The 25,561-nt window shown below is 34.5% G+C and overlaps 3 protein-coding genes and 1 non-coding gene across 5 annotated transcripts; 3 read left to right on the forward strand and 1 right to left on the reverse strand.

The window, feature by feature from the left end:
* Positions 1–75: 75 nt before the first annotated feature.
* LOC105964554 (26S proteasome non-ATPase regulatory subunit 1 homolog A) lies at positions 76–5,395 on the forward strand. Of its 2 annotated transcripts, none has more exons than XM_088820787.1 (13): positions 76–455; positions 1,018–1,081; positions 1,355–1,460; positions 1,589–1,679; positions 1,761–1,929; positions 2,144–2,493; positions 2,605–2,740; positions 2,852–3,088; positions 3,172–3,392; positions 3,483–3,741; positions 3,823–4,055; positions 4,148–4,607; positions 4,830–5,395. In XM_088820787.1, the coding sequence occupies exons 1-13, from the start codon at positions 304–306 to the stop codon at positions 5,013–5,015; spliced, it is 2,664 nt and encodes an 887-aa protein (XP_088676913.1). In that variant the 5' UTR covers positions 76–303; the 3' UTR covers positions 5,016–5,395. The 2 variants fall into 2 exon arrangements, with proteins under 2 accessions (XP_088676913.1, XP_088676914.1); XM_088820788.1 differs by having other exon boundaries at positions 163–455; positions 1,239–1,460.
* A 7,389-nt stretch (positions 5,396–12,784) lies between these two features.
* Positions 12,785–15,719, forward strand: FMA (basic helix-loop-helix (bHLH) DNA-binding superfamily protein). Its single transcript, XM_088820789.1, has 5 exons — positions 12,785–12,922; positions 13,176–13,354; positions 13,489–14,145; positions 14,729–15,157; positions 15,298–15,719. The coding sequence occupies exons 2-5, from the start codon at positions 13,331–13,333 to the stop codon at positions 15,385–15,387; spliced, it is 1,200 nt and encodes a 399-aa protein (XP_088676915.1). The 5' UTR covers positions 12,785–12,922; positions 13,176–13,330; the 3' UTR covers positions 15,388–15,719.
* Positions 15,720–17,192: 1,473 nt separating this feature from the next.
* On the reverse strand, positions 17,193–17,265 carry TRNAR-CCU (transfer RNA arginine (anticodon CCU)). The gene has a single exon. It is a non-coding gene; the product is annotated as a tRNA-Arg (tRNA).
* Positions 17,266–21,797: 4,532 nt separating this feature from the next.
* LOC105964641 (large ribosomal subunit protein uL13w) lies at positions 21,798–23,676 on the forward strand. The gene is made up of 4 exons (XM_012989141.2): positions 21,798–22,198; positions 22,961–23,077; positions 23,184–23,271; positions 23,372–23,676. The coding sequence occupies exons 1-4, from the start codon at positions 21,927–21,929 to the stop codon at positions 23,513–23,515; spliced, it is 621 nt and encodes a 206-aa protein (XP_012844595.1). The 5' UTR covers positions 21,798–21,926; the 3' UTR covers positions 23,516–23,676.
* Positions 23,677–25,561: the final 1,885 nt, after the last annotated feature.

Genomic DNA, 25,561 nt, shown 5'->3' on the forward strand with positions numbered 1-25,561 from the left:
GGGCGGCGGCGGCGGCGGTGGTATGGTAGATCATAGATTATTCCATTTTCTTAACTAATATTATGGGATTTTATCAGACAATTAAATGGATTTTAAAGAGTTGATTAAACTTAAAAAATTAGCCATTCATTAATATATATAAATAAATAAATAAAATAAAATAACAAAACGGCACTTTTCAGTTTTCAGCTGTGATTGAAAATTCCCCCTTTCTCTCTCCACAAACATTTGAAACCGCTTTTGCTTTCCCTCCACAAACCCTGACCCGTATCTAGTTACACCGAGAGCTTAAATTGATCAACAATGGCCGCGGCGGCGACGCTTGTGAGCTCCGCCGGAGGGATACTGGCGATGCTTAACGAAAGCGATCCGGCGCTGAAGTTGCACGCGCTCTCCAATCTCAACGCCTTTGTTGACCGCTTCTGGCCGGAGATTTCATATTCTGTCCCTATCATGTAATCTCTTTCTCTCTTTGATCGTTATTTCGCTTCATATTTTTGAATTGTATTTCCGTTTATGCAATTTCGGCTTCTTTGCGATCACCGTAGTCTAATTTTGGGTTATACGAAATCAGTTTCGAAGTGGTTAGGTATTTGGAGTTTGGTACTTTTTTTTTCTTTTTTGGTGTTTTTAGTCATAGAGTTGGTTAATTTGTGTGCAAGAAATTAGTTCTATTGGGGAAGATGGGGTAGAAATCGGTTTAAATTGTTACGTAAATGGATGAAATATTTCTTAGAATTTTCATTTTTGTCGGGGGTAGGGGTGGCGTGATTTGTTGATTCACCATTGGGTCGAATAGAAAGTTCTACATATATATGTATTCTTTAATTTGCCCATCTTTGTATTGTAAGCTTAATCTGATTATATCGTTAAGTTTGAATTCTGAGTTGCAATATTCGTCGACTGCTATCAGTACTCTGGATTCCTTTTTGAAATAATTTTAAGAACCGTAACAGTTGATATCCGTAAGTCTGTAAACATCTTCGTTTGACGAAAAATAAATTTGTTTTGATGCAGTCAAAGTTTATATGAAGATGAAAAGTTTGAGCAGAGGCAGCTAGCTGCATTTCTTCTTTCAAAGGTACAAATCTGTTTATTTCTTATTATGTTATTCTGATATTGCTTTACTATGGGATTTGCCATTTGTTAGTTATTCTGTACGTGCTTGCTTCAGCTGATTGACTAGTTCTCTAATCCACTTAGAAGTATGAACTAACATTCCGTTATTTCATTTGAAGAGTTGGCGATACAGAAAAATACAGAGAAATGTTGCCATACATTTACTATCTACTTTAAAAGAAGAAACTGAATAACTTCGGTGCGAGTAATCATCAAACGTGAGTTCTTTCTTCAGGTATTCTATTACCTGGGCAAACTTAATGACTCTTTGTCATATGCTCTGGGAGCTGGTCCATTATTTGATGTATCTCAGGATTCAGATTTTGTCCGTACTGTTCTTGGTAAGAATTACATGATCATCTTTCCCGTTTAAAATTATGTTCTCGTGATAGGAATTATTCATAAACAAGTGACTATGTAATCTTTATAGATCTGCTTCTGATATTATATATTTTCTTGTTTCGGTCAGCCAAAGCAATTGATGAATATGTCAGCCTGAGGACCAAAGCAGCAGTAATCGATTCTAGACTGGAAGCAATCGTTGAGGGAATGCTTGACAAGTATGTAAAATATCCTTTTCTGTTACCTAACTTCGTAATTCGGTTCTTCATTTATATTTGTTTTATTACCGTTATTAACAGATGTATAGCAGACGGAAAATATAAACAAGCCATTGGAGTGGCCATTGAATGCAGACGATTGGATAAGCTTGAGGATGCAGTTTTATGTTGTGCTAATTTTGAATCTATCATTAAGTATTGCTCTGATATTTCCCATTCCTTTGTCAACCCAAGAGAGTATCGACATGAGGTACATATAATCAGATATATAATGTTCTACTTTAAGTTATTGCCTTGCCCAGTTTAATGAGGTACTATTAAATTTTTTGTCTTAAATCATTCTTGGTTCTGTTTCAATTTTCTGGACTCCAATCTGGGTTTTTTTTTCTTCATGTTCCGAAGTATTAAAATATTCTGAAATAAAATATTCACTGATCTGTCATTGCAAAAATATTCTCCTGCAGGTCCTTCGTGTTATTGTAAAAATATATCAGCAGCTACCGTCTCCTGACTATTTGAGTATTTGTCATTGCCTAATGTTTTTAGATGATTCGGAGGGCATTACGAAAATATTGGAGAAACTCTTACAATCAGGAGATGTGGATGATGCACTATTGGCCTTTCAAATAGCCTTTGATATTGTGGAGAATGAGAACCAAGCATTCCATTTGAAGGTGCTAAATCAGCTTTCCACGCCAATGTTACAGCCTGAGCAAAGTGGAAATATACGCAGAGTGTACGCAAAAATAAGGCAAATTTTGTCCGGAGAGATTTCAATGCATTTGTCGATGCATTTCTTGTCCGCTCGTAACAAGTGAGGCTATATGCTCTTTGGTTTTGTTAACTATAACAAAAAAATACGTTTATATGCTTAACTAAAGTGGTTGAATGTATGATGCACGTTTTGTTTCTTGTCTTCTTACAGATCGGATCTTCTCATTATTAAGAAAATGCAGCAATCTGTTGACATGAGATGTTATAGCTGCCATAGTGCGATTATTTACTCTAATGCTATTATGCATGCTGGGACGACTGTCTATACATTTCTTACAGAGAATATGGCAAGTACAAATATGCTTTGTTTAATATCTTTTCTCATCATTTTCTTTGGTCATTTGCAGTGTTTCTTTTTTTTTTTTTTTTTTGAGCTAACACTTGGATTAATTTTTCAGGACTTGCTGAGTAGGGCTCGCGGTTGGGCTCAATTTAATGCAACGGCAGGACTTGGAGTCATCCTCAGAGGCCATCAACAGAAGAAGTTGGATTCCGTTATGGCACCTTACATTAAACTAAGTGTTCCAGGTCCTTTCTCAAAAGGTGGAACACTTTTTGGTCTTGGTTTAATGCAATTGAACAGGGAATACATCAAAAAAATTCTGCACGAGACACTCCGGAACACTGCTTCTGAGGTCCATACATTATTTAGGAATATTTTTTTATAAACTGAATGGTACATAAAAAGTTGCATTTTTTTTTCTCAAAATGGTTGCAGGTTATTAAGTATGGTGCTTGCTTAGGTCTTGGTTTGGCAGCATTGGGCACTGCTGATAATGACGTTTTCGAAGACATGAAAAACCTGTCGTACGGTGGTGTGGCTGTTCTTGGTGGAGCTGCTGCCATTAGCATGGGATTGGTCATGGTTGGAACTGCAACTGAGAAGGCTAAAGAAATGCTTGCTTATGCACACGAAATTCAGCATGAGGATATTATTAGGTAAAACTGGTGTTTGTTTTTTCCTTTTTTTTTTTTTTTTTTTTTTTTTCCTGGTCTCTAAATTTTTATTTGGGTTTGGCATCTTGATAGGGGTTTGGCATTCGGAGTAGCGCTGACAGTTTACGGAAGAGAGGAAGAAGCTGATTCACTCATTGAGCAAATGACTCGCGATCAAGATCTGTGCTTGCGTTATGGTGGCATATATGCTATTGCCTTGGCGTATAGAGGAACATCAAACAGTAGGGCCATACGTAAGCTGCTGCACTTTGCTGTGTCTGATGTCAGCGATGATGTCAGGCGGACAGCTGTCATTGCCCTCGGGTTTGTGCTGTATTCTGACGCTCAACAGGTTGGTGCATATTTCCATTTCTTTGTGAAATCTTGAAAAGTAAACTTATATTTAACTTTTTTATTTACTCAAAAATTGCAGACTCCTCGAATGGTTTCACTGTTGTCCAAGTCCTACGATCCACATGTTAGATACGGTGCTGCATTGGCAGTTGGGATTTCCTGTGCAGGCAGTGGTCTTAGTGAGGCTATATCTTTGCTCGAGCCTTTGACTTCGGATGCTGTTGACTTTGTTCGACAAGGTGCTCTAATTGCAATGGCTATGGTGATGCTCCAGATAAGCGAAGCCAGTGATTCTCGTGTCGGTGCTTTCAGGTATTCTGTCTAAATTATGGAGTTTTTTTTTTCTTCTTTTCCTTTTCTTTTTATTTTAAAAACATTCTTTTTTTCTGTAAATAATTCATTAGGCGAAAATTGGAAAAAATTATCGGTGATAAGCACGAAGAAACGATGAGCATGATGGGCGCGGTTATAGCTTCGGGAATTATAGATGCTGGTGGAAGAAATGTGACCATCAAGCTAATGTCGAAGACGAAATGTGATAGAATGACTGCAGTTATTGGTCTTGCTGTGTTCAGTCAGTATTGGTTTTGGCACCCGTTTTTATATTTCATGAGTTTGGCTTTTTCGACAACTGCATTCATCGGTTTGAATTACAACATGAAATTGCCAAAGTTTGAGTTCCTATCGCATGCGACGCCATCTCTTTTCGAGTACCCTAAGCCTACTAGTGTACCTATAACTACTCCACCCATACAATTACCCACCGCAATTTTATCCACATCATTAAGAGCCAGAGCTAGAGCCAGAGCCAGAGCCAGAGTCAATCCTGGTAATAATGAAAGCGAGATGGCAGATTCCATGCAGGTAAAATTTCGTCTCTCTCTCTTTTTTTCCTCTAAGGTTGTGTTTGGATTAAAGTATCTGAACTAACCTGTGGATTTGAAATCCAGGTTTTCCTTGTATCAAAATGCAACCTATGGCTTTTGATCCAAATTTGCGTTACTTATATCGATTTAGGGGGAAATAAAAAAAAATTAAAAAAGAACTTGCGTGCTGAGTTTTGAGTTTATGTTTGTATTATGTTAGGTTGATAGCTCCGCAGAGAAGAAATCCGATCCCGAGCCAAGTTTTGAAATATTGGACAATCCAGCGAGGGTGGTCCCCACACAGGAAAAATATATAAAATTTCTTGAAGACAGCAGATATGTGCCAGTGAAGTCAGCAGCTTCAGGAATTGTGATTTTAAAAGATTTGCGTAAGGAAGAAACTTGAAGAATTCTCTGTATTGAATGCTTCCATGCACCTATCTGACGACGATCCTGCACTCACACGACTATCTACATAGACATCTTAGTATATATATATATATACATATGTACTTAATATCCTAGTTTCGATCGATGGAGAAGCTTCTACATTTTCTTTCTCGTGTTTTTTTCGGTATGTTGTGCAACCACCGTGTAAGAAGGGCAAGGGGAATGTAGAATCTTCGATTTCGAGGCTTCTATTGTTTTTTTTTTGAATCGATTGTTTGGTGATGATTTTTGTAACGGTAGCTGTGGATTGGGAATCGGGTTTTGCCGGTCAAGATTTGAAGGTTGAGAAATAGCTATGTAGCACATTTGTATATGAGTTTCTTCTTCCTTTTTGAATTTCTGTTAAGTTTTTTGCTAATTAAACTGTCACAACTCACAAGCAGAGTTTAATTAAAAATTATCCGTGATAAGCACGAAGCCTTCTACTACTGTACCCACTCCTGTTACGACAGCTGTCAAACTACCTAGAGCAGCAATTTTGTCCACGTCATCGAGGGTCGCCAAGCAACCACCTGACAAAGCTGAGGATTCCATGCACTCCGTTAATTTCTATAATGCCATTGTTTTTTTTTTTTTTTCCTGTAATTTTCGATTTAATGATTTTTGAGTTTATATATCTTTTGTATTGTGTTAGGTTTCGAGAGGTGGATCGGAAAATTCTTTTGAACTATTGAGTAATCCGGCGAGGGTGGTTCCTTCCTGCACAAGAAAAATATATTATTATTTTTCGAACATAGGAGACATGTGCCGGTGGTGACATCAGCGCCCTCTTTTTTTTTTTTTTTTGTGTGTGTGTGTGCATAGATTGGAATTCAGAAGAATTGTTTGATGATCTATGAAGTTGGGGCTGGTAATTTTTGTAACCATAGTTCTCGACAGAAAATCGGGGTTTAATTTGCCAGTTCGAGATTTTGTAGCTCGAGGAAAATAGCAACATTGCACCTTGTATATGTGTTTCTAATTCTTGCTTTCCTGCAGATTGATGTTAACTGCTGCTTAGGATCCAATATCAAATTGCACTTTTTCTTTTTCTTTTTTTTCATACAGAAAATTGGACTTTTTTTTTGTATATATATATTTAGGACTTACATTACAATTTTGATATAACTTTTTTTATTGCACATATTTATGTGTGTTAAAGCATTAAATCCCTCACACCCTTGATTAAAATGTTGGATATTCATCTCTATTTAGGTGGTGTTTGCAAACGTTTTTCCAAAGTGATTATGAGCTTTTTAATGTTTAAAAAAACTGATTTTGAACAAAGTGTTTGCAAACACCACCTTTTTTTCACCACCTTAGTTGGTACCAAAATATTTTTTTCCCTTTAGAAAAACTTATTTTAATTTGTTTCATTTTAATTGTCACTAAATAATTCTAATGATGTACTAATTGCACCAATTCTACCCATTGTCACTTATACTACAGTTAGTTAAACATCTATAAATTAATACAATTGAGACTAATAAAATTCTATTAATTTAACAAAATATTAAATTATCGAATTAATAATTTAGCACATCGTCACCGAGTCATGTTAAGTGTATATTTTTACACTTTATCATATCTTTTTATTTGAGCTTTTGGTGTGTTTTAACGATAATTGGTGCTTAAAAAGTTGATTTATTGTATTTTAGGTACAAATTGAAGAATTGGAAAAGTATGGGGTCAAAACTGCAATTTTGGCGAAAATATGGGTCAAAAGTGAAAATATCAAAATTCTGAAGATTTAAAGCTGAGACCCCCGTCCCAGTTTTAGTGCAAATTGTGAGACCCCCGTCCGAGACTCCGAAATTGCGCAGTAAAGGAATTTTAATTGCACAAGGAAACTGTCTTATTCCCCAAATTCTTCACCATATATAAGACCAAGCCAAGCACACAATTGATGATCAATCTTTGGACGCAAATTCAAAAGCAAAGAAGATCAACGAAGATTCAAGCATAGTTTTTCTTATTTAATTTATTTATTTTATTTTATTTATCATAAGAATTACGAGTAACTAAGTCTTTATTTCTAGGATTTTATTTGGAACCCTATGTGGGATTTATGAACCCAATTCTATGATTTTATGCAAGTTTTAATTCCGGATTATTTCTTCTACTTGTTTTATTAAGTTCATGAAACTGGCCACTTTATGCGCTTTTATGTTATTGTTAATCGCATGAATCGGAAGATCGGGTTAATAATTAGAACTGTGGTAGAAGAGCCTTTGTGGTATTAACATAGGAATATAGTTAATCTCTTAGGTAGCCATTATTGAGATTTGTGCTTAATGCTTTGTTCTAGAATTAATTGCATAGGAATATAGTAATTGAATCTAGAGTATTAGAATTGTAATACACGCGGAAGCGGGTTATGATTATTTTAGCATCTCATGTTAATAATCCGGGTTAATTGCTTGCATAATTGAAGGAATTGAGGGAGTAATAATCACATAGGGGGAAGAATAAAATCCTAGGCTTGTCTACTTTGATTAATCTTCGTATTTTAATTTGCTTTCTTGTTTTTGCTTGCTTTTTAATTTAGTTTAATTTAGTTTATTCTCTCAAAACTCGACTGTGTAGGGTGGGCTTGATATTAATTGGTAGAATTTAGCGTCTAGGATTAGATAATTAAATATTCCCTGTGGGTTCGATATCCGGACTTTTAGTCCACTATATTACTTGTACGATACGTGCACTTGCGTGTAGGTTTTCGACCAACAAGTTTTTGGCGCCGTTGCCGGGGAATATTTTAATTGTTTATTTTATTGTAGCTCTAAATTTGAACAATTTTCACGATTCACCCAAATTAATTTTTTTTTAATATTTTTTTTTCTCTTTTCTTTGGTTACATGTCAGGTTACAATTTTCGCGAAACTCAAACAGGATATGAATGGCTTCCGTCTGGTGAATACCTCCAAAATACCTATAATATGCCGTTACTTTGTTCAAGATGTGGTGGAGATCATTACACTAACCAATGTTGGTATGCACCGAAAGCGAATAATTTCATAGATAATACCAACAGAGGTTACTGGAACACATACACCAACACGTACGAGCAGAGCAATTCAAGCCAAGATTTCCACAATTTTCAACATCGTGAGCCGCAATTTGATGATTTTCAAACCTATTATGCAAAGCCACGAGAACCCACTATTGAGGAGTGTTATAGGAAATCCATCCTTGAAGATTTTATGAAGTCCACTCAAGCATCTATCCGAAGACTTGAAATAATGTTGGAAGAGATGAAGCTCAAGAGGTCTCATGAAAATATTTCAGACAATATCGAGAATGGTTGCAACAACGAAAATCCGTCTGAAACTTGTGATGAGAAAAATCCTTTAGACCTAGAAAATAGTGTCGATGAGAGGGAAAAAGAAATTACGAAGACACTTGAAGATGATGAATCGGACAATGAAATCGAGCTCAACTCCAAAGATGTCTCGGAACAAGAGAAGAAGGAGATGGATGTGGTTAGTGCAAATATTCAAATTGATGATCTTATTGTTATTCCTGACGTGGCTTTGAAGGCATCAATAGAGGTTGATAAGAAGACGAATGTGTTTGAAGTGGAGGCTATACGCGGACGTGAGGTTTTTGTGTACCGATTTGAGGGAGCGGGTGATGAAGATCCCAACTTGGCTTCGTACCGATTTATTACAACTAAGAAAGACTACAAGCTAAGGTGGACCCTGGCATATTGCAATTCTATCCCTGTATCGGTTGAAATTGAAGTGACAAAGCTCATGGATGGATGCGCAATCTACAAGGCTTTGGATTGGACATAACAATTTTAACGAAGCAATGTCTGGCTGAAGACTTTAAACTTAGCGCTTCTCGGGAGGCAACCCGAGCTTTATTGTTTTTCGCATTTTTCTTTAATTTTTCGTTTTTTTTTAATATCATAAGCATGCATTCTAATTTATAATTTTAATTTTACTTTTCAGGGTCGAAAACGTGATCGAGAGTCGAGTCGGCCGTCCGGAAAAAAAAAAAAAAAAAAAAAAAAAAAAAAAAAAAAATTTGCACCACTGCCTGTGGGACGGCCGTCCCACAAATAGGTGTAAATGTGGGACCCCCGTCCCACAACCAGTAAGGAGAAAAAAATTTCGGACGGCCGTCCGAAATGTAGCACAAAAACCGGGACGGCCGTCCGAACCTATTTGGGGCGTTTTAAATGTTTAAAAATCATATTTTCTCCCCCATTATTTCCTAAACCCTCCTCATTCCTTCTCTCAAACTCCCACACACAAATGGAAGCAAGAGAATCGAACCAAAATCTTCAAAATCTACTCTTTCAAGACACGCCCACAAGGTGTTCGATAATTTGCTCCAACCAAATTTTGAGTTCGATTGTCAACCAATTCTTAACGAATCTATTCCAACCTCTCTCCCAACTTTCTTGTCCAACAAAAGAAGCCGTACGAGAGAAGCTTCATCTTCTAAATGCAAAGGAAAAGGCAAGAAAAGTGCCACCAAAACGACGATTCCTCTTCCAAAGCCGCTCCTCAAGCCCGAGACGACCCCGAAGCCTCAAGCTCCCGTACCGATCGACGATTCCGAATGAAGATGGAGCGAGAGAGCTTTCCGATGATGAGGAGCATGAGATAGCTAGGGAGGAACACCCCGATCACATCGACTCCGACTAAATCAGGTGTTTTCTATCCTTAAACTTTGTGCTAATTTCGTTGAGGGCAACGAAAATTTTAAGTTTGGGGGTGAAAAACATGTTATTTTTGTGCTTAATTGTTTTAGTTTGCATGCATTAGGTTTTATTCGTTTTTATTGTTTTTCTCGTTTTTCCGGAATATTAAAAAAAAAAATTGCTTGAGTTGAATGCATCGATGATTTGTGATGATGAGAGATGATCAATGTTTGATGATGAGATTGTTTGTTTTATGTGATAAGGATTTGATGTTTGTTTAGCTTTCGATTCAACGGGACTTAGAAGCGAATTATTGCTAGGAATCACATTTTGTGCATTGCTTTTGTTGAATGTTTTGTATTTTAAATTTGGAATTAATTTGTGCTAGATCATGCTATGATCGGTTTTAAGACTCACCTTAGGAAATTTATGATACGAAGTATTGAGTAGTGAGTGATTTGGGATATGATTTGGGCCTTCTTTGAACCGTTTGAGCCTTTCAAGCCGACCTTTTTATCGAAATTATCCTTAGAACCTTGATTTGAGCCTCGGAGAAAAAGTGTTCTTTCTTTTAGCCATGTGTATAAGGTAGAAAAGTGGAGACTCTTGAAAAATTAACCCTTGAAGTTCGGTTGAAAATTTTTATAAGGTCCTTCTTCTTCTTCGAAAAAAAAAATAAAAAAAAAAGGAAACAAAAAAAGACAAATATCTTTGCTTCCATATATATATAAAAAAAAATAAAAAAAAATAAAAAAAAAAAAAAGAAAAAGAAGAAGAAGAAGAGACTAGAAGGGAGAAATAAGGGCTAGTTGTTGAATTATTTTTGAAAACTCGATCCATTGCCTCAAAAGCAAAAGTGGAGACTTTTGAACTTTTGAGAATCGAGTTTATTAGAGTCCGTTGAGGTGAATTCATTGTTTCAAGCGCCTATCTTTCAAATTTTGGCGTAATCACCTAAATTCAAGAAGAATAGCCACATATACCCATATTTCCTACCTCGAACCAAAGAGCCTAACAATTGAAAGTCACAAAGCCCCAATGATCCCAATAGCTTAATGTTCGATATTAGTAGAGTAGAATAATTTGGTGAGTATTTGGAGTCAAGCATATGCATGTAAGTATAAATTTTCTCTATTTTTAACTTGCAAATATTGGATACTTGAAGCAATTGTATGAATTGTGGTTTTTGGTAATGGTGAGTGACTAAGTGTTGTTGAATTTTGAGCATGCGAATGCCTAAGAATTGTCATTATAATTACAAGTTCTGAAAACGTGAAGTTGGTCATTGATCTATGTGATGAGATGTTATCGTTGAATTATTTGCTTATTGGTAAATTTTGCTTGAGGACAAGCAAAAGTTCAAGTTTGGGGGTGTGTTAAGTGTATATTTTTACACTTTATCATATCTTTTTATTTGAGCTTTTGGTGTGTTTTAACGATAATTGGTGCTTAAAAAGTTGATTTATTGTATTTTAGGTACAAATTGAAGAATTGGAAAAGTATGGGGTCAAAACTGCAATTTTGGCGAAAATATGGGTCAAAAGTGAAAATATCAAAATTCTGAAGATTTAAAGCTGAGACCCCCGTCCCAGTTTTAGTGCAAATTGTGAGACCCCCGTCCGAGACTCCGAAATTGCGCAGTAAAGGAATTTTAATTGCACAAGGAAACTGTCTTATTCCCCAAATTCTTCACCATATATAAGACCAAGCCAAGCACACAATTGAGGATCAATCTTTGGACGCAAATTCAAAAGCAAAGAAGATCAACGAAGATTCAAGCATAGTTTTTCTTATTTAATTTATTTATTTTATTTTATTTATCATAAGAATTACGAGTAACTAAGTCTTTATTTCTAGGATTTTATTTGGAACCCTATGTGGGATTTATGAACCCAATTCTATGATTTTATGCAAGTTTTAATTCCGGATTATTTCTTCTACTTGTTTTATTAAGTTCATGAAACTGGCCACTTTATGCGCTTTTATGTTATTGTTAATCGCATGAATCGGAAGATCGGGTTAATAATTAGAACTGTGGTAGAAGAGCCTTTGTGGTATTAACATAAGAATATAGTTAATCTCTTAGGTAGCCATTATTGAGATTTGTGCTTAATGCTTTGTTCTAGAATTAATTGCATAGGAATATAGTAATTGAATCTAGAGTATTAGAATTGTAATACACGCGGAAGCGGGTTATGATTATTTTAGCATCTCAGGTTAATAATCCGGGTTAATTGCTTGCATAATTGAAGGAATTGAGGGAGTAATAATCACATAGGGGAAAGAATAAAATCCTAGGCTTGTCTACTTTGATTAATCTTCGTATTTTAATTTGCTTTCTTGTTTTTGCTTGCTTTTTAATTTAGTTTAATTTAGTTTATTCTCTCAAAACTCGACTGTGTAGGGTGGGCTTGATATTAATTGGTAGAATTTAGCGTCTATGATTAGATAATTAAATATTCCCTGTGGGTTCGATATCCGGACTTTTAGTCCACTATATTACTTGTACGATACGTGCACTTGCGTGTAGGTTTTCGACCAACAAGTCACAATCGAAAAAAATTATTATTTAAGCGAGGTTATTAATTTATCGAGATTCTACTGCATTTGAAAGAAAATTAGTTAATTAAAAATTAATAATTTAATACTATTTCAGATGTATATAATTTTCTTAATTGGGATGCTAGGAATCGAAAAGCGACACATATTTTGGCACGACGAGAGTAAATTACGTAAAAGAAAAGTCTCTTGAATTAATATGTATAGGTAGATATAGGTAGAAGCAAAATCCAGATCAAAAACCATCTCCATTACATTTCAAGATTCAAAGTTCAAAAAAAAAAAAAAAAAAAAAAAAAAACTTTAATTTAAAATAATCTCGAGCGTTGGATCAATTACAGCAGTCATGAAAAAGTAAAGCTAAGGTGCGGTGGTGTTAACCTGTGACACACATTAATGAAAGGAGCTACCTGTAAAAATTAAAAATAAAAATTAAAATTAAAATTAAAGTGAGGTGGAAATTAATCCAAAGGCTCCTCTCATTTACACATGCATCATGCATATACATATATACATACACTATATATAAAGTCAACCCAGCCTCCATTTTCTTACATATATCAAAATATCATCTTTATATATACATATATATATATATATATATATATATATATATATATATATTGATTAATTTTCACTTGTGTTTTTTCTACTGATACATCTCTTTTCTCAAGGTTTGTACCTAAGTTGATATATATATGATTCAATTCACTGACACTATTTGTCCTTATATATATATATATAATTATATATATATATATATATATATATATATATATATTTGTATGTATGTTTGCATAATTTATTATTTTTTGTCATTATATGATATTCAAACCAATCATTTGATGAGTTAAAATCCTTACAGTTTTCTCCATTTTCTTGAAAATTTGACATTATTTTTTTTTTTTTGTATATTTTGATCTTCAGGGCCGTATATATATATACATACATATATATGTGTATATATATATACATAGTGGACCCTTTGGAAAGCTGTCGAAAATTTTGTCAACGCTTTTGTTTGTTTGCATGAAGTGAGCCCACTTAGGGTTTTTTGGCCTACTGATTGACAGCATTATACCATGGAGAAAGAAGGAAACTATTCGGTATATATATATATATATATATATATATATATATATATATATATATATATATATATATATATAGATAGATATAAATTTTGTTTCATTTGATAGACATGTTGTTTTACTACATGGAACCTACTATATTTTTGCAGGGTAATAATTTTGGTGGACTTGATTATAATTCCATGGAAGTTCATCAACCAACAAACCAAATAGTGGATTACATGCTCAATAATAATCCACCGCTAATTAACCAGCAACCGCCGCCGCCGCCGCCGCCTAACTTCTCCGGCGGCTCAAACTCGTTCGACAAGTTGAGCTTCGCAGACGTGATGCAGTTTGCGGACTTCGGGCCTAAATTGGGCTTACTAAACCAATCAAAAGCCACCGAAGAATTAGAAAACGGGCTCGATCCGGTTTACTTCCTCAAGTTCCCGGTTTTGAACGACGACCGTCACAAGTTGCAAGATGGCGATCGTAATCAAGAATTGAGGGACGATGTAAAAATGGGCGACGATGATGATGATGGTGGTGAAAATGAGATTAGGTTTGAGGAGAATATTCCGATTAATAATAATAATAGTAATTCGATGAGGTTTCTAATTGGCGAAAATAATCTCGAGAAGAGTCCACTAATTATTACGGAAGGTAATAAGAGCAAGAGAAAGAGGCCGCGAAGTACGAAGACTAGCGAAGAAGTCGAGAGCCAACGAATGACTCACATTGCAGTCGAGAGGAATCGAAGGAAGCAAATGAACGAGCATCTTCGAGTATTGAGGTCTCTCATGCCTAGCTCCTATGTCCAAAGGGTAACTTATCTAAATTCATCTTTACTTCAATTTGAATATGCTCATATATATATATATATATATATATATATATATATATATATATATATATATATATATATATATATATATATATATATATATTGTAATGGGGTTTATTGCATTCAGCACCCTTCTGTTTACTCTAATTGCTAAAAAAACTCTAATTGTTTGTTAATATTGGCAAAAACACCCCTCTATGATTCAACTTTTTATAGCAAACTAGACATCCTAAAAACTGATCATTGGGTTTTTTTTCTTTTTTTTAATGAATAACATGAGGCGGTTTTTAGTAATTCGATATGATATAGGATACGGGGTACTAAATGCGATAAACTCATATTAATTTCGGGGTAATTTGCTAACAAAATTGCATTATAGGAGGGTTTTTTTAACAATTAGAGTAAACACGGGGTGTTAAATGCAATAAATTACGCCCCATCTTTACACACACACACACACAAAAAGTGCCCTTTCAATTTGAATATGATACCCCCATATATTATAATATCTACATATGATCTAAGTGTGTAAGTTAAAGAAAAAATGATGTTACATGTTATAGGGTGATCAAGCATCAATAATCGGTGGAGCAATCGAGTTCGTGAGAGAGTTGGAGCAACTTCTCCAATGCCTCGAGTCGCAGAAGAGGCGGCGGCTCTACGGCGATGGGCCACAGAAGCCGCCGCCGCCGCCGCCGGTCGGAGATCATCCGGCGCCGCCGCCGTTTCCTCCGATGGCTATTATTGCCGCCAATGGGGAATACGAGAACAACGGAATGCAACAAGAAGAAGAAACGGCGGAGATAAAATCGTACTTGGCGGATGTGGAGGTGAAGCTTCTAGGGTTCGATGCATTGATAAAGATTCTATCGAGACGAAGGCCGGGACAGCTCATTCAAACCATAGCTGCACTTGAGGATTTGCAGCTCACTATTCTTCACACCAATATTACTACTATTGAGCAAACTGTTCTCTACTCTTTCAATGTCAAGGTACATTTATATATATATATATATATATATATATATATATATATATATATATATATATATATATATTCTAAATAAATATTTATTTTATTTATTTTCTCAATATTTATATATATTGTTTTATGATATTTGAATGCATGCAGATTGGAGGGGAGGCAAGGTTCACAGCTGAAGATATGGCGAATTCAGTTCAGCAAATATTCAGTTTTATCCATGCAAACACCACCATTTGATGCATGGAAGAATAATTTTTAATATATAGTTAATTAGTGAGATAGTGATGAATATTAGAAGTTTAATTTTGTACTTCGAATATCTATAGCAAGTTTTTTTTTTTTTTTTGAGTACTTTATAATATAGTATAGTATAGTATAGATATTCCTATTTTCAACAATTAATATAAATATGTGGCTTTTTTTTTAATTTTTTTTTTTTAGTTTTAGCTACTATTTCATTAATTTGCATTATTAGCTTGTAATCCATTTGGTGCAACTCTTGCATGCATAACACAAATTGTATTTGTTTGGATTCATATTACAACTTTACAAGTGATTTGATGGCTCAACATACATGCTCTCTCTCTCTCTCTCTCTCTCTCTCTCTCTCTCTCTCTCATTGGTGGCCTAATTAGCTAGGGCCAAAGAGGCGGCCTAGTTGGTGGAGTAGAACCACGAAGTCAAATGACTGGACTTCGAAATTCACTGCGAACGCTTTCCAAATCGAATTTGTCACACACAACTTCTACACAGTGCATCTGCATCTATATGTGGTTGTTGTTCTTTTTACAGTGGCCTTATAAATGGCGTACAATTGAACCCAAAGGAAATTGAACCATTGATCTAATACTGCACTCAAACCAATGCATAGTCTTCCTAACAAAATCTTCGCATTGCATTTATACGATTGGTTGCAGTTCTTTCGATACAAAAGACATATAAAAGAAAAAAAAAAATAGTAACTAGACAAAATGTGCAAGATGTGTCAATTCAATTTTTCAATAATTTATTTATGGTTGAAGAAGGTCAACCCCTCAACCCCACATATAATTTGGTTCCATATGCGTTGATCTGTCAGAAAAAGGACCAAAATTTAAAGTTTGGTAGTATTAAGGATTGGGATTCATTAAAATGAAGGGTCCCCTTTTTATAAGTTTTTTGAGGCTTTTATTCATTACATCATCCCCAATTTTTGTCTTGTTATTTTTAGTCAATGTTTTAATTTATGCTAGGATAATTTGTTTTTTTCACCTACAAGAGTATAAGGTATGCACATGGTGGTGGGGTTTTTAGTTTCTCCATGGTATTTATTACTCGAGGATCTTTTGAGATGCTCGGTGAAGAACGGGTTACGGTTAAACCTTTTTTTTCTCGAAATGTAGTGGAAAAAATCGTTCTCGTGCAATTTTACAAGCTATTGGTAGGGGTGTTCATGCAGTAAAACGGTACCGAATTATTGTACCGGAACTTAGAACTACTGAAATTCTGGTAATTTGAAAATTTGTACCATTTGCCGTATCGAACTATTCGGTTCCGTACGGTTTTTTACCTTCGGTTTTTTCGGTTCGATACCGGTAAAACCGAAAACATATTTTCATATTTTAAAAAAGATAAAAAAACAAAATTTTAATTTTTTTTATTTCAATAATCGGCCTTAAAATTAAAAGAAATAAGTAATTACCACTAGAGGCTAATTTGTAAATAATGGAAAAAAATATCATCAATTTATAAGTATTTAAACTAGTACGATATTTTTTTTTAAATATTTTGGTATTCGGTATTGTATGCCGTATGGTATATTGGCCATCAATATACCGGACCAAATTTTTTATTCGGTTCGGTTCTATCGATTTACCGATCGAGTAATATTCTTCAAGGTATAGCTAATTGTTCTACAGCTTTGATTTATCCCAAAAAAGATTACATTAGTTAATCATATCTCCTCCTACCCACTAACAATATCAAATTGAACTCGTGCAACTGTCTCTTGAATATGTTGGAAGCAAATATTTGAATACAAATATACAAAAATTTAATTGGAACGCGCCAGGTAGGGGTCGAACCTACGACTTTCTGCTTAGGAAACAGACGCTCTATCCACTGAGCTACAGGCGCTTGTGGTTTTAAATTAAATTAATATGTAGAAGTAACCTTTGTAACACATTATTATCATTCATTACCAAATAATTAAGAGATTAGAGAATAATCAGTATTGGAAAAATTCTAGCTTTTCTTTTTTGTTAGAACAATGAGGCCAAGTTATATCTTATAGTAACTTAACCATAATTAATTAAATATATTACTAAACCATCACTTGTAGTTCTAGGCATAACAAATGTGATTATGTTAACTCGAAGATATGACTAATCGGTGGGACTGAGAAAGCGCGATTTATTTGACCTAAGGTCGGATTTATTTGTCAGTATCTTTTAGTTAACTTTGGTCACAAATGGTTAACCTAAAGTGATTTAAATTGTCGTACAATTTGCAAGTATTGCACGAGATGGGAATTTACCCGATATAATTTGAATGGATGCTAAGGATCTCTTTGTACTCTACTACAAAGAATATTACACTATTGTCGATAAAAAAATATAATAATAATAGACCATGCTTTAATGTTTCATACTTGTTGGGCATGGATTGAGTCGGGTGATTATCGGTCAATTATCTCCCTGATCCGACTAATCAATTTTGCTGAATACTGAAAATCATTACCGACCCGAAGATTGAGGGTCACTCGGATAATAGTTCGCAACCGACTTTGTCAGGTAAAAAATGAGTCGGTTGGTTTGTATTATCGCCCATACTATTATAATTTATTATGTTCAATGAATGTTTTCTACTTTTTTATTTTTTTTTCACAGTCATAGTGTTATTCTATCAACTTTTTAAAAGGTTTTTCAAAAAATATTCAAAATTTTGGGAAAAAATATGTTAACCTAACCTTATAAATATAAAAGCTTTTTTTTTTTCAACAAAATTTCTGCAATAAGTAAATACATAAAGAAGAATAGGAAATAGGAACTATAAACCAAAATAGTACTTGGAGGTTATAAATTTGAATTTTGAGTTTTCAATTCTTTTTAAATAATTAAGTTTTAAATTTTTGACTTTTCCCCTAAAATTTTATTTTCATAATTTAAAAAATTAATTACCATTAAATATTTTTAATAGATTTATAATATTAAAAAAGTCGATTGGTTCGATAATTTCAGACAACGGACTTTTGAGTAAACTTAAAATCACATCAAACAACCCATTTATACATAGTCGCTTAAAATTATCCACTCGACTATTTCACTTAGGCCCCGTTTGGTTGCCAAGATAAACTATGATTAACCAGATAACGGACTTTTGAGTAAACTTAAAATCACACCAAACAACCCATTTATACATAGTCGGTTAAAATCATCCACTCGACTATTTCACTTAGGCCCCGTTTGGTTGCCAAGATAAACTATGATTAACTATATAGTTAGACTTAATTTGATGTTTGGTATCCCCAATAAATTGTCGGGTCGATCCGCCAAAATTATATAATCATGGTTTATCTTGCCTTATAATGAGTTTTTTTTGTTGAACGTTGCAAACTCATATAAAATAATTGGGTTTCATTAAATTATTTAATCTTATCTTGACTAACCTTATCTTGCCAACTAAACGGAACCTTAGTATAATAAAATAATAAATTTAAACTGTATTTCCAATCCCATCAAATATACTATAAGGCCCCTTTTGGTTGGGTTGATGGGATGGGATGGGATTTGGGGTTCTTTTTCAAATTCTACTGTATGGATTGGTGTTAGTTGGATGGGATCTCGGTTTTGGTTGGTGGGATTCGAGTCTATGGGATTGAAACTAGGTGTGTTAATCTCACGAAAGGTTGGGTTGTTTGGGACGGATAATGTGGTTAATTACCATATCGCCCTTTCTCTCTCTTTTTTTATTATTATATTATATACCCCAAAATAATGGAAAACACTATTTGAACCCACCACTTCTTACATCAACCATTTTTCTTGTTTTTTAAAACCGCCCCTCCAATTTTGTTCACTCGTCCGGGTCAAACCGCCCCTCAAAGAAAGATAACGGCAAACGGCCAATCGACGGGGCAAACGATTACTAGGTGTCATTGGAAGCGTGTATCGTTTAGGATTGAACAACGGGAGTCCAAATTTTCTATATTTCTAAGAGGAGGTCAGCATGGAATCAAAGCACAACAATTCAAACAAGACAAACCTCAACATAACAAGAGAATGTAAAACTCAAATATACTAAGTAAAATCATTTAATAATTAACATTGATATACAAGATACAATTAACAGTGTTCCTTCCAAGGAACAATGCCATGATATATACAGCAAAAAAAAAAATATATATATTAAACATCATTATACACAGCAACCTCAACCATCTTTACAACTTCAATACAATATATATATATATAAACACTTGATTAAACTCATTTTGAAGATGTCATTAAATGTAAGGGTTAATATGGGAAGAGTAATCTCGAATTCCAGCACCTTCCCATCCCATCCACTCTTCCCACAACTCCCAATCTTGATCGTTCATTCCTCTCATCCCTTCTTCCGAATCACCATCGTCGCACATCTCTGTTTGTGGTGTGCTCACTTCCCCTCGTAAATTACTAATCACAATCTGCAAAAACAAAAAAAATTCCATTGAATATATATAAAATCCCACCGAGAATTAGAATTATCCACAATATTTGAACACACGTATATTTCCATGTTTCTAATAATCATTCATTCTTGTACATGTAAGGGCTTCGGTGGGTGATCGAAAATCGACTAGTCAGCTAATGGAGATCAACTTTAATGAGAAAGCAAATGATTCCTATCATGAAAGTATTTCATTACAAGAAGTAACTAAACCAAAACAAACACATATCACGTCGATATTCAAGAATCGACCACGTAGGTCAATTTCATACTCTAATAATTATTAGTAAATGCTTCAAGTGAACAAAATCGCTACTAATATATCGCCATCGCGAGAAAAAAAAGAGGTTAATGCCTCGTATTTAGTTGGTTCAATAACTTTTCAGGGTGCCAAAAAATTAGTTCTTATCATCCCTTATTTACGCTTATTGGAGAATTGGCATTGAACCTCTTACTATAAAATTAGACTATGAGTCCTCGTTTAGTTGGGGAGATTAACCATTATTAGCTAAATAATTTAACTTCGTTTAATGTTTGGTATCCCAATAACTTTTCGGGTCAACTTGCAAATATTATATTATCATCATAGCTTATCGGCCTTTTAGGTAGTTTTTTTGTTGGACGTCTCGGTGCCCGATAAAATAATTGGGTTTTCATTAGATTTATTTAATCTTATCTTAGCAATCAAACGAGGCCTAAGTGACAATCGAACAAGATCTGTGAAATTAAACCTAAAGGAGAAAAGGACAAGTAAGTAAACAAAAAAAGTTCGAAGATTTTACTTACATCATATGCTTCATTTATTTGGTGGAACTTTACTCCACAATTGCTTCCCCTGCAAATACTGCAATACAAAAAAAAAAATAAAAAAAAATGAACCCATTGTTTATAGCAATCAATATATGAATTTAAATTATCGTGGTGTAGCATAGAACAAACTCCGAATAAGCCACAAAAGCATTGAATACAATTAAAAAAGAGGGATAACTGACAATCAAATAAAATGAAATTCAAGAATCATGAGATATAAATCTTTTGTGGTATAGCAGAAAATATCTTTTTTTTTTCTTTCAAGAATTTGAAATGCTGTAAGAACAATGCGAGAAAATTAAGGATATAAAAAAAGGAAAATTAAGGATATGAACCCAAAATTCTTCAATTTTACTCGGATGCGTTTGAAGCAATCTGTGCAATCAATCTGTGATTACTCCGGTTTAGGGGGGCCTAAAAAACGAAGAAAGGAGCGTATTAGACAACCTAGATGAGTCGATTATCCGAAAAAATACCTCCGTGAAAAAACCACAGACCACAGTGGAGAATCTTATTATCATCGAACCGAGGATTAACAATGTCTAAAAATTAATGTTTCTGTAAGCATCGTCCGCCAGGTTCCCGATCATCAGGTGAGCCGTTAGAAGCACAAATTTAATTGATTTATTTTTTCGATCTTTCCTTTGAATTTCTCAGAATTGTTCTATTCGGTTTTCGGTGCAGAAGAACGAAGAACGGCTGTGTAATGCTTTGACGGGAAAATTCTAGGGCGTAATTGATATATATATGGGGTAGTCTTGTAATTAGAAATAAATATTCAGGGCATAATAGTAATATAGGTACTTGATTGGGCTGAGTGTTGGATGAGATTACTCAATCTCACCTCATTTGGCCTGATGGGAGATCCAGTAATTCCATGATCCGGACCCGGGCCCAAGTGCAATCCAGAACCCGGTTGGGCTGAACCAAAGTTGAGATCCGAGTGGATTAGAGGAACTATCCACCCGGATCAGCCCAACCAAAATAGGCCTAAGGCTTACTTATCAAAAAAAACAAATATACTATAAGGCCCATACTATTCGTTTTCTAACATAAAACTGAGACCCGAAAATAAAGCCCATATTTATTGGGCCCGGCCCATATCTAAATAGACCGAAGAAAAACCCGCAAACTGAAACCCTACTAACACAACTAATACAGAGGGTATATATATAAACATCACCCCCTCATTTGTAAACCCTAATTCCCCACCCACATTTCCTCGGCCTCTTAGAGAGAGAGAGAGAGAGAGAAAGAGTGTAGCTTAGAGAGAGAAAATGGTGTCGGGCTCAGGCATATGTGCGAAGCGAGTAGTCGTCGACGCCAGGCATCACATGCTTGGGCGATTGGCCTCGATTCTCGCGAAGGAGCTGTTGAACGGGCAGAAGGTGGTCGTCGTTCGCTGCGAAGAAATCTGCCTCTCCGGCGGACTCGTGCGCCAGAAGATGAAGTACTTGCGCTTCCTCCGTAAGAGGATGAACACCAAGCCCTCCCACGGCCCGATTCATTTCCGCGCTCCCTCCAAAATTCTCTGGAGAACGATTCGTGGGTAAGTATTGTTTTTTTTTTTTTTTTTTAATTTGTAATTTGTTGTTTTGGTTAATGATTGTATTTTGCTTTGAATTATTTGAATAATGTTCGATTTGGTTTTCATTTTGAAATGTAAGAGAAATGAATGTAGTTGATTGTTTTGTATACTGAAATCTGATGTTTAGATTTGAAATTTAGGGTTTATGTTTTTTGATGGATTTTGTTTCAGAATTAGAACTATTTAGAGTGTGAAATGGTACATTGGTACAGCTGAGTAGTTTTGATGAATACAGCTAAGATTAATTGTAGTGGCCTTGGAAGTATATCCAGAGAGACTAGGCAAATGAATTTTCCTACCAAAATTATGCCCAAATTGATTTCATTCAAGACCCAGCCTTGAAGAACCCTAATCTTCGATGTCATTTTCTCCGACGATGCCTATGGATGGTATTTAAAATTTGAAATATTATATAGAAATATTGAACATGTGGGCTTGAAGTTGATGTATTGTGTCAAGCAGTTTCTTCTGAGTTCAGCCCAATTCATTCTGCACTGGTTTTTTTTCATCTAGTTCAAAAAAGATAAATTTATTTTTTTGTGTTCCAAAGTTGCACTGTGATAAGTTCTTTGTGTGGCTACTAATAAGAATCTTTTTGTGCATCTCGTGACATAGTGTATTTATTGTTTGAATTGATTTGGGGTACCATCGTCGAATGATATAGCTTATCGATTCTTTTAGGGTTAAAACTAGTCTTAATTCATGTATGACTTGTGATTGCAGTATGATCCCCCACAAGACCAAGAGAGGAGCTGCTGCACTTGCTCGTTTGAAGGTTTACGAGGGTGTACCTCCACCATATGACAAGATCAAGAGAATGGTTATTCCCGATGCTCTCAAGTGAGTTTTCCTTTTAAATTTTATTAATTAATTAATTTTATAATAATCTGGATTTCCCTTTTTTTTTTTGTATATTTGTACTTATTTTATTTACTTTGATGAACAGGGTCTTGAGGCTTCAAGCTGGACACAAGTACTGCTTGTTGGGCAGACTCTCGTCTGAAGTCGGATGGAACCATTACGACACTATCAAGGCAAGTCCAATTTTTATTTCGTTTCGTTATTGTTTGTTTTATTAACATAGTACGATGTTCGTGTTTATTAACTGTTGCCGTGTTTGGTGTTTTATTATAGGAGTTGGAGCAGAAGCGTAAAGACAGAGCACAGGCTACATACGAGCGTAAGAAGCAGTTGATCAAGTTGAGAGTTAAAGCTGAGAAGATTGCTGAAGAGAAACTCGGTGCTCAACTCGATATTATTGCTCCAATTAAGTACTGAAAACAAGCTACATTGTAGTACTTTTTTTTGAATGTGTCAATTTTGTTTGTCAAGGATATATTTGATGGATTCTCCTTGGTTAGCTTTTAAGTCTATTCGGGTTGTCTCGATTACATTCTGCGGATTATATTTTTTCCTTAACTACTGTTTTGTTCTTGAAATTGCAATGCTATATTTGTGTCTTATTTTAGTTTTTGAATATTGCATTGTTATGTATTGTGCTGCTATGTGTTATATTGCAATCTGGAAGGCTCTAATTGTAGCGTACACAATTGTTGATATCGTATGTCAAAAGTTAATGAATTTGTTAATATAATGAACCACTGACTTCTGCTTGAGTTTTATGGATACTCTCTCGGAGAGATAAAAGTACTATATTGTCCTTGTATGCAATTTTTGCAACTTCATTAACATTTTTTCCAATTGCATTTTGCATTTTTAACATGCTTTAACATTTTGTTGCATTTTTTTTATTTTTTTTCTTCTAATTTTTTGTAGTGTTTTGAAAAATATTTTATTAATTTACTGTACAGAAAACGTCTACAAATAACTATAGTTATATTCTTTCTGCATTTTCTGATTTTTTTTTTCTAATTTTTTTTAGTGTTTCAAAAAATATTTTATTAATTTACTGTACAGAAAACGTCTACAAATAACTATAGTTATATTCTTTCGTTTTACCCGAAAGTCACGGTTGCTTATATCAAAATTTATATCAAAATACATATCAAAATACACAATCACATGCATACAAGGTACTATGTTACTATATGTAACCAAAGTTGTAAAAAGCGGTAATCGGGTCGGAGGCGGTCAGGCACCGACTCACGATTAATCGGTACGGCGGTGATTAATCGGTGATAAATCGATTTTTAAAATTTAATATAATATATTTCTAGATTTTAATTTTAAATACTCAAAACATATATAAAGAGATATTTAAACATAAAATCTCCATCATGTATATATATCCTAATAACATAATAAAAGTTTAATAATAATAAGATCATAATACATATATATCTTTATAAAATATTAATAAAAAGGCAATTTTTTTAAAATTTATATTTATTTTTGTACATTCCTGGCATACATCGTTAGTTCTTTAACGATAACAGTTAACATAAACAAAATAAAGTATAAACTCATATTTTGTTATTAAAATCCCAACTTTTATTTTGAATTATAAAAAAAAAAAAACGATTTTTGACCGATTTTTGTCACCGAGTTTGACCCGCCTTAAAGGTTTGACCGCCTCAGACTGCTTAAAACCGCCTCACAGGCAGAAAACCGATTTTTCAAACCTTTACACCAAAATCGTAAAGGTTTTGGACCGCCTCCGCATTGAAGACCGATTAATCGGCCGCCTCAGCCGATTTATAGAACACTGCATGTAACTATAGTAATGTATAATAATGTGCAGTATATAGTCGGCTATAGCTTGAAACATATGTCAAATTCGCCAATTTCGTTTACAGCTTCAACCAGATGTTTGGGGAAACAATATTAGCATTGGATACATTGTTGTGTTATAAAATTTAAATTTTAGAGAAAGTGAGCAAAAAGTTGACTAAACTTCACAACACTCAAAATCAACAAAAAATCAGAGAGAGATAGAGAGGACATGGCTTTCCACCAAACCGCCAAAGAGTCCACACCCCAAGCATCTCCTACGGTTCAGAGCGCGCAATGAAAAAACCACATAAATAGATTTGACTATCAAAATTGAAAAATATTAACACCAAAAGATAGATCTTGAGAAGAGGAATTCAACAGCGGGTAACCCGTCAATTCCGACCGCAAGAAAACATGTTACCTCCAAGAAGAACCGTCATTGTTGAAATACACGTCCACTGTAAAACGATTGCAGAAACAAATCTAGAACTCCAAAAGTACCTGTTAACCGCAATTTTTTCCATCTGCAAAATATATAAATACAAGACAAGAAAAATATGGGAAACAAATAAATATATTATCAAACAAAAGCGGATTACAATCTCCGGGAATTCCCCTGATTCTTCTCTCCTATTCTAATTTTGATTCAAG

This window comes from Erythranthe guttata, chromosome 7 (assembly GCF_056151865.1).
Source record: "Erythranthe guttata isolate IM_541 chromosome 7, IM_541, whole genome shotgun sequence".
In the NCBI taxonomy this organism is placed as follows: domain Eukaryota; kingdom Viridiplantae; phylum Streptophyta; class Magnoliopsida; order Lamiales; family Phrymaceae; genus Erythranthe; species Erythranthe guttata.

Bases quoted from the DNA above. Each gene is read 5' to 3' on its own strand.
- LOC105964554 (XM_088820787.1), top strand. From the start codon at position 304: ATGGCCGCGGCGGCGACGCTTGTGAGCTCCGCCGGAGGGATACTGGCG. The intron at 1,930-2,143 runs GTACATATAATC...ATTCTCCTGCAG, and splicing joins CAAGAGAGTATCGACATGAG to GTCCTTCGTGTTATTGTAAA. The intron at 2,494-2,604 runs GTGAGGCTATAT...GTCTTCTTACAG, and splicing joins TTCTTGTCCGCTCGTAACAA to ATCGGATCTTCTCATTATTA.
- FMA (XM_088820789.1), top strand. From the start codon at position 13,331: ATGGAGAAAGAAGGAAACTATTCG. The intron at 13,355-13,488 runs GTATATATATAT...ATATTTTTGCAG, and splicing joins AGAAAGAAGGAAACTATTCG to GGTAATAATTTTGGTGGACT. The intron at 14,146-14,728 runs GTAACTTATCTA...TACATGTTATAG, and splicing joins CTAGCTCCTATGTCCAAAGG to GGTGATCAAGCATCAATAAT.
- LOC105964641 (XM_012989141.2), top strand. From the start codon at position 21,927: ATGGTGTCGGGCTCAGGCATATGTGCGAAGCGAGTAGTCGTCGACGCC. The intron at 22,199-22,960 runs GTAAGTATTGTT...TTGTGATTGCAG, and splicing joins CTCTGGAGAACGATTCGTGG to TATGATCCCCCACAAGACCA. The intron at 23,272-23,371 runs GCAAGTCCAATT...GTTTTATTATAG, and splicing joins ACCATTACGACACTATCAAG to GAGTTGGAGCAGAAGCGTAA.